A 17,267-nucleotide genomic window follows, 5' to 3' on the forward strand; every position below is an offset into this window, starting at 1 on the left:
GAGGCAGTTAAAAAAAAAATCACCTCATCTTTGTCATTGAAAGAAATTTTAAAAGTTAATCAGTCACAACAATTTAGAGGATTTTAGACCTTTTCTTAAGGTCTCCCTAAAAATCAATTTGTTCCCATGAAAAGAAAGGTCTTCTATTACCACACAATTGCCGTGGCTGGCACTCTCTGTGGAGTTACCCTAAGGATCACTGTAGAAACGGTGTTCTTGGCAACTGTACTACCCTTTCTGAAGCATTCAATAAGTGGTCTCAACTTCCTGGTAACTTTCAAGAGGATTTCAGATTTCTTTTTTTTCCTGAGAAATTTGAGATCTTCAGGTAGACCAACTCATCTGACAGGTTTGGGGTACACTTCACCCACAATGCTTAGAAGGTGAAAAAGCTGCTGATACTAGAATATACAGTCATAGTTCTTGTTTGCACCATAATACTATGATAAACATAGCCAGTTACTCACTGGCTATTTTATACTGAGAAATAAAGGCAAGGGATAAGAGAATAATGCCATACTCCCTTGGGAAACTTAATATTCACCTATACACTAAAACCACATGTACAGGATGGCTTGACAGTGTTAGATTGATGCAATCTAACATGGCCTTTTCAGTAGAACAATCTATGCTAACAGCAAGGAAGAAGAGAAAGGGAAAGACCGTGAAATAACAGAGCATACTGTTGTTTTTGTATCTTCTGGGCCTGCTTCATGAAAGTGGTCAAGAACACTTCTGCCAGAAAAACTTGTCCAAATTAGCCTCTAGCAGTAACAAATGCAGAGGGCTGGCCTCCTTGGAAAATCAGTTATGAAATTCAAAAATGTTTTTCTGAAGATCTGTAGTATGAGGCACAGTAGCCAGGCACAGAGAAGGTTTGACTAGCACAATACAGAATGAGCATATTCTACAAAAATAAGAGCTTTGCATTTTGCTTTATGTGCACAGTCCAAAAGGTAGTTACGTGCTACAAACATTGAATCCAAAGCCCAGAATTATTTGAATCAAAAGCTAAACCTACAGCTTATCAGCCTATTGTAGACATCTCTTTCGAGCCCATCTCTAGGTATGCTCAGTCAACTGAGGTCATCTGTCTCCCATTCCAAAAAGACTGAAGATGATCAGATAGTGCTCTGAATGCAACTGTGACTGACAGTAGGGGAAATACTGTACCATCTGGATTTCTGAGCAAAGAGTTATTAACGAAGATTGCTGGATTTGTTTAAAGAACAAGAAAATTGAGTCAACAGGAAAGGAAGATTAAGAAATGTTTTTGGTTCACTCAGTTCTTGATATTGAGTAAAAAGTGAACTCCAGAACACAACTTCCACACAAAGATAAAGCGTGGAACAAGATTCCCTTGTGTTCACAAGGCAGGCACTATGTTCAGCACACACCAAATGGTGCAAAGGAGTATTTTTCATTTATCACGTCTTCAGGATCTGTATCAGGCAGAAAATTTTCAGGTAGGTATATATGGATGGGGATCTTAACATCAGTATGCTAAAGCTGCCCAGCTTCAGCTGCCAAGGATCAGGTTTTGGTCTCCTGATCAGAGGCTGACTTAAAAAACAAACAAACAAACAAACCCCTCAAGTACAACAGGGCACTCTGAAGTGTCCAAATTAGAGCCTTCAACAACACTAGGTTTCTCACGGCTATCAAGGTCAGAAGCAAAGTTCATACTGCATTCCTGCAGCTGATGTTGGTCTGTCCTTACAGCCTTAAGGCTTGGATCCTGGCGATGGAACACAGGAGAGGCAGATGATATGGCTGCTGGACACCAAAACATATTCAACTCAATGAGTGAATTCCAATTTTAAAATATTACTGGGTTGTTTCCAGGCAAGGGCTTCAGACTAAAATCTGAAGAGCAGAAAAATCCAAGAAAAGTCTCAAAAATAAAAATAAAAAAATCCATGCTTGAAGTGAACCACAAAAATAAAACTGAGGCTAAGCTACCAAGTCAAAAAAGGCTAAGAAACCATGCAAGTCATCACACAACTTGCGTGGAACAGCTACAAAAAGCTCTAATTTGATCAAGTGGTTAGGAGGACATGCTGCTGATTGCGGAAAGAAAGAGAATCAAAGACAGGACATCATCTCCTGTGTGTACTCCAATTTTAGCCAAAGCAACATCAACACACAAAACAACATCAACAACCACCCAACCTATTTAGTTTTCAGCATCTGTTATCACATACAAGCAAACTACTGAAAATATATGTACATTTACCTGCATCCACTGCTAGACTGATTGTGTTCAGAGTTTGCAATCATCAGACTAAATGCATTTGAGCTTGAACTAAAACAAGGAAAGGCAAAGAGATTAAGATAAGTAAACATAAAAGTTATTTCATTTTAGTTTTACAGTTGCTTAGTTATGACTGTCTAGATCAAAAGTCAAACTTTAAGAGTCTACTTACTACAAGAAGTATGGAAACTATACCTGCTACACATTTAAGAAGGTACCTCTTACTCTGTATTTCCTCTGTGCACTATGGTATTACTTCAAAGATGAAAACAGCACAGATCCATCCTGACTCTTAAGAACAGACTGACACTTTTTGCTATGTAATTACAGGAGTTGGTTTACCAAAAGAATACATAAATAAAGCCAAAGAAGCAATGATGAGGAAAAAAACATACAGATTAAGTTGGCTCCGTGAAACACTGCATTCTATACAGTATGACATATCACATCTGCATTATAAAAGATGACAGGTTAACTAGTGGAAATCAACACTACGTTTTAATCTGGAGATACAATTTATAGCACAGTTGTAACTCAAATTAGATTCAAATGGTAAAAGCCATCAGTGAGAAAAAAGTGAATTTTTTACAATACTAACTACTACCTTTTATGACAGTCTGAAGATTCCATGAGCATTGCTGAATCTTTCCCATTTTCATCAGATTCGTGGCCATGAGAATCATGTCCACTGGAGTAGTTTTCATTCGTCTCATTTCCACTGAAGTCATTTCCACTGGATCCGCTGCTCATCTCCATATCTTCCTGAAGGACTTCGGGAGAGTGTTCAGGTTTTGGCTGAATTTCAGAATCTTCAGCAATCATCTGGCTATGGTTACTTGCAAGTCCAGAATACTCACTCATTTTCTGTTGCTCTTTTAAAGAGAACAATGAAGAAATGTTTTCACTGATATCAGCTTGCTGCTCAGGGTTCTGCTCCTCAGTGCTAGAGTAGAACCCCCTGACCTCGATACAGTCCATGGGACACTCATTAGAAACACTGCCAAGATCAAGTCAAGCCATATTCAGAATTTTCTGTCTGTAAAGATTCTGTCTGGAAGTACAGACCCACAAATCTGAGGAAGAAGGGAAGGAAGAACAAAAGCAAACTATTTTCTTGTCTACCTTTGCTGACAAACTGTAATTAAAAGTTATATTTATGGCTAATGTACTCAGCATTTCAATAGTGAACAGTAAGTTAAATATAGTTGCAATCCTAACAACATTTTTACTGAAGAAGTATTTTTCTTTTAGCGAAAACTCACAGAAAAAGAGGAAGCGGAATAAACATGAACTCCTTATAAGTTTAAATATCCAGTTGTTTCTAGTTGTTGCACTTAGTTTTTGACAGATTTACTGCGTGGATTTGGACAATAACTAGTAAAGAATATTTTATGTTCAGCAGAACTACCATGCTGGCTTTCAGTATATCTTGGAAAACAAAGATCCCACTGATGCATCAGGTGATACCTAACTATGTATGGACTTTATTAATTATACATAAAGCAAAACAAAAATCCCTGCTTTTAAAGCAAATTATAATACAGAGCATACAAGGAATTTAATGAATGACAGACTAACACTGAAGAGCCAAGGAGAAGTGCTATGTAGCAGCTCAAACTTAACGTACAAAATAAAGATATTTAATCTGAACCATCTCCCCATCTAGTTTAATAACCTACAGATAACAACATTGAAGACTATAAGCTAAGATTCCCTAACCATGCAATGCAATATCAAGGAAACAAGTTGTTTTAAGAATCATGTTTGTTCCCTCCTTCTCTTCCTTTAGAATTTTCAAGATAATTCTTGACTAATAAACCTCTTTGGAATAACAAAGGCAATAAAAGAAGTCTGCAGGTAAGTTTCACTAGTGCTTTCTGCTAGTATTAACTGCAACAATTTGCTTTTAAACTTTTTAAAATATTTTTGTATAGTCTTTAAAAGAAAGCTTCAACTTAATAAACATTTAAAACACACCATGATTCCACTTCCCTCCCACACAAAAAGCATTAAAACTATTTTCTTACCCTTTTAATGGCTGTTTTTCCAGACATTCTACATTTATTTCAAATTTTTCAGAAGAAAAAACTGCACTTCTTCTCCTTTGGCCAAAGAAATATGCAAGATATCTGTTTTCATTTGAAAGATGAAGTACAATTTAGGAACATATATTTAAAATATATCACAGTTGCTGAAAGCTTATCTTTCCATGTGTTTCTATATAATATGTGTAAAAAACATTTTTTACTCAACAAGATTACTTAGTAGCTTTTTCACATCCAATTTCAGGCCTGCTAACTCAGACGGCATAGACATCCTGTTACGGTGCTACACTGAATAACAGTATATAGGCAATAAGTTACACTTTAGTAGCTCTAACAGTTATTTTCTAGACTAAGAAAACAACTTTTGCCTTATAAATTACAGAACTGAAACATGCAAGAAGAGAGTATTGACTGTTAGGTGAATTATTTCACAGTGGCCCATGCACTGGTGACCAATAATAAGCTAGAGCAGACATTTAATCTCTCATCTACTTCCTCCTGTAGATAAGGCCAGACTGTCCCTTGCCTTACATAGCTTCACATTTTAGAGATGCTCTGACCCTGTATATAGTTCACTCTCAACCACACCTGCTCCTATTGAGCCTGAGTGGAGGTGATGCTGAGCAGCGCTACCCATGCTACTAACTGCAGTTCCAGGAAGAACAGAATGTCTAGTTTCCTCTGCTAGTGACTGAAAACATCAAGGGGCTGGAACAAGCAAATACAGAATGTGACACAGGGGAACACCTATATGTATAGTACCTGAGGTAATGCTACTGTATAGGAAAGAGAACACAGGTAAAAGTGCTAATCTAATCTCACACATTAAATGCTTTTGCTACTACTTCATGTATTGCATAATTAAGAGCATCTACTGGGTTAAGAAAACTGAACCCACATTCAAGAAGCCAATTCTCATGCATCATCTATAGTATTATTTCTCAAACAGCACTCAGGTTGTCAAGCCCAATGGAGAATTCAGTGAGTGAAGGTACTCAGCAAACTACCCAGCTAGCAATGGGATGCCCTTCAACTTTCCCCACAAGAATAAAGGTAGGCCTAGTGATCCAGTTGAGCCTATTTCAAGTAAATGCCTTATGCACAAAATTACATGGATTAACTCCACCATGATTACAACAAAACTTTTGAAAAAAGACAGCCAAGGCATCACCTGAAGAGATCTGACAATTACACAGTAAGTATTTTGTGTCTAATGCAGGATTTTGATCATATTTTTCTAACTAAACACCATTAGGAAAAGAAACTTAAAAAGAATAGGAAAAGGATATTGCTGTTTCACAGTTACAGCTGTACCTGCTAGTAACCTGTGTCACATGGTTTCTCCAGAGGTAGAAAAAAGGCTCTCAAAATACAGTGGCTTCTATACTAAAATCCCTTAAAGAAAGCTATTCACAGGCTCATATTCATAAGCTGTCAATAGAGACTATGAGCGTAGCCCTCAATTTTCCATACGTAAATATTCCAATATTACTGTAATGCATCTATCTGAAAAAATAGTGCTATTTACGAGAAGGGCACTGATCATACCACAGAATTCCTACTTCAAATGCAAATATTTTGTGTAAGAGTCTAAGTGTGAGAAACCTTCTCTCTGCAATTCTGAAGGCACAGAGTATTCTAAGCGATGCAGTACTCTCAGTCCCCATAGTTGCCTGCAAATTCTTATTTTTTTTTTTTTAAAGACAGTGGAAAATCTTAAGAAGAACATCTGCACGCATACACAAGCAGCAAGCAAACACTTCAGGAATACAGTGGGTCACCCAGTCCAGAGAGATAATTAATGTTCAAACTAATCTCAGTCAAAATGCGATAATAAATTGCATATATCCATTCCACTTAAAGGCTTGAATAAATATCCAGTAAATAACCAAGAAGGTAAAGGTAAGAGCAAGCATGCTTTCCTAGTCTGAAATCCTCTCCGGATAGGCCAGCTTGAGGAATTTAACTGTATATTACATCCACTACAGTAACCACATACAGACTGTCACTGGGAAATAAAGGAAGAGCCCTCCTAGGTTTGATCTTCAGATAAATTAGCACTGTTCATTTTCTTAACTTTCTGTTACATCTCTCTAAATTTCTAAAGTGAGGTTACGTTTGGATTCTGAGAATAAAAACCTCAGTCTTAAATTGGCACCTGTTAAGTTTGATTTTAAGGTAATTGGCTCACAAAAGCTCTACTCTTCTAGAACAGAAAAAGCATCCTATGGTCAGTCTGTCGAACACTAAAAGTCTGAATGAAAAAGGCAACATACTTCCATTGAGCAGTAAGGTTAAACACAGCTCATGGTGGATGTGCAGAAAATGTCTTCTGGCTACTCATTAGCCAGAGAAGCTCTTACCACACAGTAACATAATGGAAAGAGCCCAAATTTCATTGGTCCCAGAAGAACACGCAAAAGATGTATGGGTAAAAGTTTGAAGAAGCAACAATTCATGCTTTTGAGAAACCCTCTTAAGAACTAAGATCGAGACCATAGAACAGAAAGAAAGCAAGCTTCTTTTGAAACCATGACACAAACTAAACAAATCTTATTTCACCAAAAGGTTACATTCAAAGAACAACTTTTTTTCCAGATTGGTTTCCCCAAAAAAGTTAAGGCTGGTATAGACATTTACAGATTGAAAATGTGAAAATCCAAGGATTAGATGAACTAATCCAAGAAGTGAGTATGAGGGGAGATCCAAAGACTGACGGTTTGCTCGAGTCTGAATTTACAATTAATATGAACTTATCAGTATTAAAAAATGAAGCAAGAGGCACACCACAGCTTATGAATATATTTAGACATGTTAGTGCTCGGGGACTGTAACTGTATTAGCATCAACAGGCAATATTCCTCATGGTGAGGATTTTAGCTTACTGGAGGTATAATCAATGTTTTCTGCATATCTTCCGTAGGATTACCTTACAAAATGATAATGTTTTCTCATCTGTATGATAAATAACTATCAGAGATTTAATCCTATCACGCAATTTTGGGGAAAAAAAAAGAAAGTTAATGCCTACAATGGATGCATGCTCCCTGTGCAATTAGACCATAATTGAGTGCTTGGCAGTAGCAAAGAGTCAGGGAAAAAAAAAAAGCTTGTATCTCAGTTTATTAATGTTTGTTTACATCTTGTCTAGCTGTAGAACTTCACCAGCAATAAAACCATGAACTTCTCATTTTGTAGCAACAGAACAATTGGGCACATTCTAAGAAAGGGGGAAAAAAAATACAGTATTCTAACTTCACTATGAGGAAAATAACAGAATAACCATTCCCTGCAAGACTGCTTGAAAACACAGGATATTTGCTTTTGGAAAAGACTCCTCATTTCAGTGCAAACCAGCATTTAAAAACTTGCTTTTTTTCATAAAAAGAAATTAGGTGTAAGCCAGAATTTTCCGTTTAAATCAAAGTTACCATTAACATCTAGAACATCACAAGTAATCCATAGAACTGGATTTCATAGTATTCAGTTTACAATTTGTTGATAAAGACTCATCTTCAAGCTCAAGAATACCCTGAATACAGAACTGTTAGTTAAACAACAATAATAAATAAATATATTTATATGATCACCCTAATCAACTACTGCTTTCAGCTGTCACTCACTGTACAACAGAGGAATCTGCCAAGACACAGCCTTTGTCCAGAACCACCCAAGTAACCTTGAAGTTACTGTAACATCTATGCAGGAAGAAATCAACTTAAGTATCAGGCCAGGCCCTTGCAACCAAAGCAAAGATATTTGCATTTCCATTGTATCCTCGGTGAAAAAAATTCAAGCGTCAATTTAAGAATAAGTATACTTTTAGGCTGAAAATCTCTTGCTTTCAAATAACACAATTCCCAGTTCAAATCAAAAGCACAGTTATGAGTGAGCATGCATATGACTGAAACCAGCCTTAAAATAAAAGGGCTGCACCAAAAGGAACGCCTCCTATTTTATTATGTTGGCCCATGGCATCAGATGCAGATAGTGGTGGTATGGCAGTAGAGGCTGAACCTTCCCACCAATGTTCCATTACATTTTTTTTTTTGCCATGTGACAGATAGTAGCAGAGGGGCAGTCTGACAAAATGATGTCTGACGTGGAAGTACATATGAAACAAAGGGATGCCACCAAATTCCTTGATTTAGAAAAGATAACACGCTCTGACATACATCAACTTTTGCTGTACAGTTCTAGAGACCAAATAGTGGATATGAGCACTGTGAGGTGTTGGGTGGTGCATTTCAGCAGTGGTGATAGCAACAGTGGCTCACCTCCACTGGTACAAGTTGTTACTAGCATAGCATGAAAGCTTTTGTTCACTGCCAGCAGAAATGCATAGCTAATGGTGATGACTATGTTGAAAAATAGTGTTTTGTAGCTGAGAATTTGCTCCATTAAGCAGTGTTATTGCGTTGTTCATATCTGTTGCAAGCTCCATAGAAATAAATAGGAGGCCTTACTTTCGGAGCAACCGATGTAAAACAAAAAGAACATGTCTCCTGCATAAGCCCTACATGAAAAAAATATATATTAACAATTGTCATTACAGTTATGTATGTTCCTTACCTGTTTTTTCCTATGAAAAGTTTGTGAAAACGTTTATCAAGTTCCCTCCCAGCTAGCATCAAAAGCATGAAGCGCCTAGGTCCAGAGTCTCCCACATGCATTCAGTTCTTGTCTCATCCTCTTCTACTGGAAATCTTTGACCATTACAGAGTCCGGACACCTCTACAACTATAAAATATAAAAGAAATACCTGGGCCCCCCAACAGTGTCCTCTTCAAACAGATACCAGAGAGATGCTCACAGTTATGCCATTCCTATGCAGATAAATATTGGTTAAACATGAAACTGTCATCCAGCAGAGGAATTAAGATATAAATTTGCATTTATAACATTTTTATCCTAGTGTAAGGCCTCATAAAGCTAGAAAATAACAGAACCTTCCACACTAAATAAGCTTTCATCTCTGCACTGACTTCTGATTCACTACCAGTATGGCGTCCTACTACATATGCTAAGGCCTACACAGGCTGATGCAGCCACAAAGGACTAAATTCTCCTGTAGAAGACAGAGGAAAATGCCCAGTGTTTTCAACAGAACCTCCATGTGCTAAGAAGTTGATTTTTACCCACTTTTAAGATCTGATCTAATAAATCTAATTTCATCTCAACCTCTGTAGGCTTGCTATAAGCATTTGTTTTAGGCAGCATGCAAACTGCAAGTTACAGAACTCTTGGGGCTGGAAGGAGTCCCTGTTGGTAATCTGGTCCAATCCCCTGCTCAAGCAGGGTCACCTAAAGCCAGTTACACATGACCATATCCAGATGGCTTCAGAGCATTTCCAAGGATGGACTCCACAACCTCCCAGGGCAACCTGTTCCAGGGTTCAATGGCCCCCATAACAGAGAAGTGTTTCCTTATGTTCACAAAGAAGTCTGTACTAGCAAAGTTCATCAAGACTATTATTCCTCCTAAGAAAATTACTTTCCTCAGAAAGATCCTAGGAACTTTGTCGGGAAAAAGAAAATCTGAAAGCTGTTCTATTAGATGTAGTAAACTAAGTGCGTTGGTACAGAGCACCATCATTTAACACGAAATAGCATAAAAAGTAGAAGTTCAAAAAGGCAACATTTGTGCTTTAAACAATTACATCACCAAGTACTTCATTTGAATATGCAGAAGGAATGTTTGGAATGGTGTTCAAATCCCAAACTAACTGTTTTGGCATGCAGCCACATTAATAATGCCTTAATTTAAAACATTACACAACTACCAACTGCTAGAAGTGCATTTGCGTTGGCCAGACTTAAGGAAGAATTTATTCACAATATTCCATTCTGCATAATGCCACAAAGCTGATGAGTGTTCTGCAAGTCTCAGATTACAGTACAAATCTGTGTGTTAGTTCTTTAAAGGCTGTGCCTCTACCGTTATTATATATTGATAAAACAGGATTTAAACAAGCTCAGTATTTCTGGCCAAGTGTGAGAAAGCTTTAACTACAGCTACTTTCAGATTTTGTCATTTTTAGCATCAATACTGAAGATGTGGAATGTCTTCCAACACTAGTTAAATCCTGGTTTAAAAGACAGTTCTTCCAGTTTCCTCACAACTAACTCACCTCCCTGAAAGGCATATTTCCTTGAAGTTTCTACCTCCACTAATAGCAAGATCTACAAGAAATGCACAATAATTTGCCTATTTATGAAAGGACATAGCTACTCTCTAGTTTGACAAGCTTCATGATATTTTCACAGAGGGGAAAAATTGGGTTTAAAGTATAGGTTTGAAGTGGATATTAACAATAGGAGCACAAACTATTTTGATTGCTTATGTCAGTTAAACCTACTTATGCACATGAGAAGATACTAAGAAAAAAAAACTCTTGTAACTACTTAAAATTCTCATCATGTACCTACCTACAATTTAACTGAGAGCTAAGACAGAGCTATATCAGGAGGAGTTTCATCTGAAACTAAACAGAAATCATTCAAACCAAAGATTTTCAGAAACAGTTAAATCTAATCTTCTGGTGTTCTAATATTAATCAGAGGAAATGTGCAACTGACTGAGTGAGTTCATCTACCTAAGGTCTTTTCCACAGAAAGTCTGAACTGACAGTATACAAAGAATATAAAGCTTAGTAGTGTCTCCTTTGATACTGAGATGTGTCTATTGCAAGCACAGACAACTTCAGAGTTAGGAAAAAAAAACAAACCACCTGTTTTAGGGAACACACCTGTATTACAGATCCCAACCAAGCAGACTCTCTGAAGAGAAATGAAGTCACACCTGCAGCATGGAAAAGAGAACAAACATTATCAGCTTTAAGAACTTATGTCAAGTTTTGCAACTGTTGTGGGGGTTTTGTTTTTAATTATTAGAAAAAAATCAAACAGTGTAGTATTAACAGCAAAATACATGGTTTTATTTTCATCTCTCTTGGAATATTACAGTATTATCCAGAACTGCTACGCCTCCCTCTCTTTCCTTGGGCCAATACTATTCCATTACCAGACCACATATAACAGAATCACTGTTACATTTTCCTTGCAACACAGACAACCTGCTTCCCTCATTCTCCTTTGAGCTCTCAGGTTTTTTCCCCTCATGTTCACTTGTCCAATTACTTGAATAGGGATTAGAATAGTATCAGTTTGTTACAAACTACAGCACAACTCATCAAAACTATAGCTGGAAGCTATAACCTTCTTTCTAAGTCAAATCTTAAAGGAATAATATTTTCCTTTTCTCCTCCTGAGCTATCATCCCAACTATCTGAGCAACATAAATAACTTTGTTTTATGGATCCCAAAATTTTTAGTATCATTTTATTTTCTTACAACATCAGCAAGAGACTGGAAGTTATCAACTATTGTACAGCAAGCAATGCAGAAATAGCACTTCATACTGGATAGTAGACTAAATTTCAGTTTCCTAACAATTCACAGAAGACACGTTTCCGTGCACTCAGTGATCCTTGACAGTCTTTGAAAATTTAACACTCTGAATATCTTCATAACTTTCAGCGTTCTGATAGACTACAACTCAAGAGAAGCATGCAAAGCAGCAACAAAAAAAAAATCAATTTCTTAGAGAGATCATAAGATACCTTAATGAACACTCAGGCTTTCCAAATATGAAAGGGTCATCAAGATATTCCTAGAAAACAAACAAACAAAAAATCAAGCTTTATTTGCAAAATAAAAAATTATTTACAAAACATAAATCAAGTCCATTTAATAATGCAATACAAGCCCAACCATCAAGACAAACTCCACTGATGAAGAATAATTATAAAGACTGTGGAACAAAAATCCTCAACAAACCGATCTTAAATAGACCTAAACTCATATAAACAAACAACTCTATTCCTGCAGCATCCATACCAACTCTACTATTTCATTTCCTCCCTGTTTTAAGATTAGTTTTGTTATTTTTAGAGCTCCCCATTTTCTCCATGGAGTAACTAATAGCCAAGAGTTAGCCTGAGGTAACTGGACAAAGTCAACTCAGTCTTACTATGAATAGCCCAGTAATAGGGCATTGTTGACCTTAGCCACTTTACCTCATAGAAGGTCAAACAATCTCACCTGTGCTGTGATCACTGAACAGGGCCAGCTCCTGATTCATCACTTGCTTTCTTATAACTATAAGCCAGTCAACAAATGTAACCCCCAAAAGAAGTCAGGGCAACTACACAATCACCTGGAAGAAATCGTTCTCTTTTCTTACAGGTAAGCATTCCTTGTTCTGCGAACCTCATCATCAGTGCTCAAATATCCACAGTGGATCTGGACTTATCATCCCCTCAGAGCAAGCTGTCTTTCTCAAGTCTACTTCTTAAAACTTGAATAAAAAAAAAAAAAGACACAGAGCTAAGTTGAACTGCCAACAGGGCAGGCATTTGCCATGAGGGTAAAAAAAAAAAAAGTATGAACATAAAAATGCATCCATGGTGTACAACATTGTTGCAGTCTGTTCCAAGACTTCTTGAGAAGAAGCTAAGTGTGGTCTGCTGCACCTGATCCATAGTAGTTTCTAGACTTCCTTCCTTCCAGTGCTACAACAGGCTTTATCTACTGTTTAAAAGGTGAACAAAAATGCTTTGTATTAAATGTAAACTTAAAGACATTCCATTTTCTAAATAGGAAGCCATTTCTTCAGAGAACTGGAGAACTCATTAAACCAGACAACAGTCAGAACTCCTTTAAGTTTGCATAGGTCAACTCTTGACCTTTTGGGGCGAAATAAGGAATACAATACATTTAAGAAAATGCTGTCACAAAAAGGATGGAAAAATTATCATGCTTCACCATGCTGTTATATGTATTTCACCTTTGTTATGCATGAAAGTAGATATAGAAGCATCTCCAACACCGTATTTCAACTTTCATACCCATTGAAATCTCTACTTCTCCCCTACTTTGAGGGAAGGGATGAAAAAAGGCAGAATTTTACCACACTGTATTAAATTTACATAAGTTTCAGATGAATGCTGCTCTTCAGATATCATTACAGTTCATGCCTAATTGCAGACTTCAGTCAGAATGAAAGTCTCCTGGAAAACTCTGCAGCAAATCGTTAATACACCCCACAAAGCACGGTCACCTAACAAACATTATGTACTTGTCCAGCAAGCTGGATGTGCAAGTACTGAGAAATAAGAGATCAAGTCGTCCAGGAACCCATAGCAGAGATGCAATTGAGAGCAAAGAAGTGCTTTATGTACCTAAGATCTTTGTGTAATTAAAGAAACAAAATGGTAGAAACATAAAAGTACATGAAATAAGGTCAAGCACAAGAATCATACCAAGATACAAAAGAGGGAAGGAATAAGGAGTATAGGAAGTGAGACCAGCAGAAAATAGAAGTACTGGACATCCTGGACACCTCATCCCATCTCCCAGAGCTTCATTTAGAGCAAATATGGATGTTATTCACACAATTTAAGGACAGGATCGTGGAAACACAGCATAGCATGTGTTCAACATTTTAAAAGACAGTTTGAAACACCTATACAACAAAATCCCCAGTGATTCTGCCTACAACAAAAGCATTAAAAATTACCACCTAGAAACAAAACAGTCTTCCCCATTAATCTCAGCATGTAAACACGTTTTTCCCCACTATCGTATCTTTTTAGGATGAACATCAGTCCTGCCACCTCATATAACCTGCAAAGCAACCTTGTAGTCCTGCCAAATAAGCGGGCTGCTCCCTATTTCTCCATTTATTCACCTGCACACAACAGGTGTGATTACAAAGAGTAATCCATTGCCCAAGGGAGGCAAATTTAGCCTCATTTCTTCCTGTGTTCTAAAAGTGAATTGTCTACATCAGACTTCCAAAACAAGTGGAAGGAATCAGGGCTCCTCTAAGACTGCAACGTTCTACTTCAGCAGCAGCTGAAAACATCCATACTAAGCTTTTCTTGACCTCACAATAGCTTTCACACACACACAAATTAGTCTCACAGCTTCACTTGTGTACGTGGACAAGCATAAGGAACATGGACTTCAGAACTACTGGCTGCACAGCTTACAAGAAACTTGATGCACTACTGCTGTCCCTCAGGAACACATTGAGAGAGAGAGGACCAAGCAAGAGAACCTTGGACTAGATTAGTACAGCCTAACACAGGCAGTTAGAGATCCTAGCTACACTTGAAGGGTAACCTTTGAAACTCTGAACAGAGACACAGATGCCTGCACTGCTGGCAGGTAGAGCACGAGCATGCCCAGTGATCTACTAAGCCACTTACTAGAGTAGCAGTCACTGCATATGCTCAGGCATGTGCATTCCCATGTGTTCGGGTGCTTCCCTACCACAGCAAGTTGTCAGTCCACTGTCAGCGTGAACAAAACTTGCTCCACAGAGTAGCTCCAGAGACTCTCTGCAGCCTTTGCAGACATACACAAACCATCTGATACTCCTTTGGTCTCCTGCCATTCTGACTTCCATAAAAGTAGCCTCGGGTCACAAGATCTCCCAGCAACAGACCCCAAAATCACTAGCCTATGAAGTGAGTTTCTGACTGCCACCTTCCTTTCTCCCATGCCCTTTAAAAAATCTTCACAGAAGGAAGTATTTCACCTGCAGCTAACAGAAAAATCTCTTCATGTCAGAAGGAGGAGGCATTCCTTAGTAGGCACCAAGTAGCAAATAGGTTTGCCTCCCTTCTGACAGCACAGGTGGTAAGAACATCCTGGCCCCCACCATAGTGGTGATGGGGGCAGGGGGGGGTGGAATCATACAACTGAGGCAACAGTTGTTAAGCAGGAGAGCAGTCAGGCACCTTTAGATACTACACAAACCATAGAATGGCCTGGGTTGAAAAGGACCACAATGACCATCTAGTTTCAACCCCCCTGCTGTGTGCAGGGTTGCCAACCACCAGACCAGGCTGCCCAGAGCCACCTCCAGCCTGCCATCTGTGGCATTACTTTAAAATCTACTGTTTCCTGCACCCAAAATACAAGTCAAAGCGTTTTAGAGTAATATAATTAATGTGACTTTTTTTTTTTGTGACACAGTGCTTGACAAGAGAAGTTAACATAATAAATATTTCAGCAGTTTAAAACTTGCACAAAAGGGATAGGATATAACAATGTGGACAGTATGAATGCAGCAAGATAAGACAGCTAGAAATGTCTGTAATACACATCCTCAGAGGAATTCTAGGCCACGCAACCAAAACTGGACACAGAAATTCCTTTTCAGAAACACTGGATAACCCAGTAATTACAGTAATCATGATGTGGTAACATCAGGAATATAACACAGTGGCTACAGCACATCCACGCCAAGTATTACGCAATTCCTTGCTAAGAACATGACGTTCCCTTTTAACATAGGCCAATGATAGCAGGCCTATGTAAAATACTACAGTCAATCTAAAGTAGTCAGTATTTACTGTTCTTTTGATTAGCAGTGATCTGCTTGCCTTTATACACCCAATATACCTCATCCCAGACTAACTTGCCCATGCACCTATACTTCAAGGGGTTAAACAAACCCAAACTTTCCTACAGTAAAGCACATTTTAATATTGTATAACTGTTAGAGAAATAAGGGTGTGGCAAGAACCCAGGAAGAAAGAAGAAAATTGGTTTATCAGTCTGTATCTAAAGCAAACACTTCCCGGTCAGAATAAAGTCTGAGGTTGAAGAAAAGTCTAGAATCCACTTCAAAGCATTTTCCTTCCTTCCCATACTGCAGCTCAGCTCCACCAAAAATCCCAGTTTATCAAAAAGTGATTTTTCACAAGGGAAATTTATTAGTATAAAACTATATTGTTCAGAGATGAGCTCAAATAAGTCTATCTGAGAAGCTGAGGCCTGTTATGAACTTAAATCTTTGTGATTGAAGATGTGTGGAAAAGGTATTAGACTGAGAGCTACCACAGTATGCTGTCTCTTTATGACTCTCTGCGGAGACATAAAAGGAATATGAGTAAGCTGTAAGAATGAAGATTACTTAGATTTTCAGATTGCATTAGTGTGTTAAAATAAATATAGGAAGCCTACAACAAACCTTAGCAACTGACAAATAAAGATGTTGGCAAAACCACATAGTCTTTGGATCACAAATTGGTCTAGAAAACTTGCTGAACTTGAAGAAAGTACACAAAAGGCAAAATCCTAGTGTTTGAACCTTCACATTCCAGGTTAGATCAAGGCCAACTACAGGACAGGCTGTGTTCTCTCACTGCACGAGGTTGGATGCTCTGGCCAAACTACCAGTTACTCTAACAAACCATTCTGCCTTCTACCCCAATCACCCAAAACAGCCAAAACTACACAAGAACTGAAGGATATGACTTTTTTCTTCCACTCCAGGCCAAAGGCCCTCTCTGAGAGCACCCCCTCAGACCAGGGACAAGGCCTCCACACCTCAGGACCACGTCCAACTCACAACACTGACAGCGATGCTTGGATCAAGGGAAGACACTGTCCCATTCACCAGTGAAACTTCATCACTTTGCAGAAGTAAAAACTAAAAATAAGAAATCATGAGAGCACGCCAACACACACAAGTGTAAGAAGGGGCCTGGTATTACAGCACAGTGACAGGGGCTCTCTCACTGACATGAGCTAAGTTATAGGCCCTGCTCTTGAGTTTTGAATTTGAGATCCTCTGTACAGCGTGCATGAGCAGCACTGTGCTCCAGGCTAAGATCAAGGACTAACAGACACTGGGACACCCAGAAGGCACAAAAAGTTTGAGTTTCACCAAGTTCAATGGCCCCAAACAGTCCAAAGAACACTTAGACATTTAAAGAGTAAGACCACGCATTCAGCTGACAGCTCAACATATTTTGGTTTTATCAAATACACATAATCAAAACTAACCATTCACAAATAAGTAGATATTACTTGCTGCCATCGCAGTGATGCATGTGGATTTAACCTTGACAACAAGCAATAGCTAGCTCCAGACGTTCACTGCAATTCTG

The 17,267-nt window shown here is 38.2% G+C and overlaps 1 protein-coding gene across 19 annotated transcripts in view; it reads right to left on the minus strand.

The window, feature by feature from the left end:
* The window catches only part of PER2 (period circadian clock 2), a 41,049-nt gene that overhangs the window by 22,220 nt on the left and 1,562 nt on the right, over positions 1-17,267 (minus strand). For 4 of the 19 annotated variants that reach the window (XM_040705439.2, XM_040705436.2, XM_040705438.2 and 1 more), the window contains exons 2-7: positions 11,922-11,971; positions 11,049-11,101; positions 8,872-9,033; positions 4,282-4,383; positions 2,859-3,126; positions 2,237-2,305 (exon numbers count right to left, since the gene is read on the minus strand). In XM_040705439.2, coding sequence (XP_040561373.1) covers positions 2,237-2,305; positions 2,859-3,115 — 326 coding nt within the window. In that variant the 5' untranslated portion in view covers positions 3,116-3,126; positions 4,282-4,383; positions 8,872-9,033; positions 11,049-11,101; positions 11,922-11,971. Of the gene's footprint in view, positions 1-2,236; positions 2,306-2,858; positions 3,328-4,281; positions 4,384-8,871; positions 11,102-11,921; positions 11,972-17,267 lie in introns of those variants that run through there. The other 15 variants (XM_025153291.3, XM_025153290.3, XM_025153292.3 and 12 more) reach the window with 6 other exon arrangements.

This window comes from Gallus gallus, chromosome 9 (assembly GCF_016699485.2).
Source record: "Gallus gallus isolate bGalGal1 chromosome 9, bGalGal1.mat.broiler.GRCg7b, whole genome shotgun sequence".
Classification (NCBI taxonomy): Eukaryota; Metazoa; Chordata; class Aves; order Galliformes; family Phasianidae; genus Gallus; species Gallus gallus.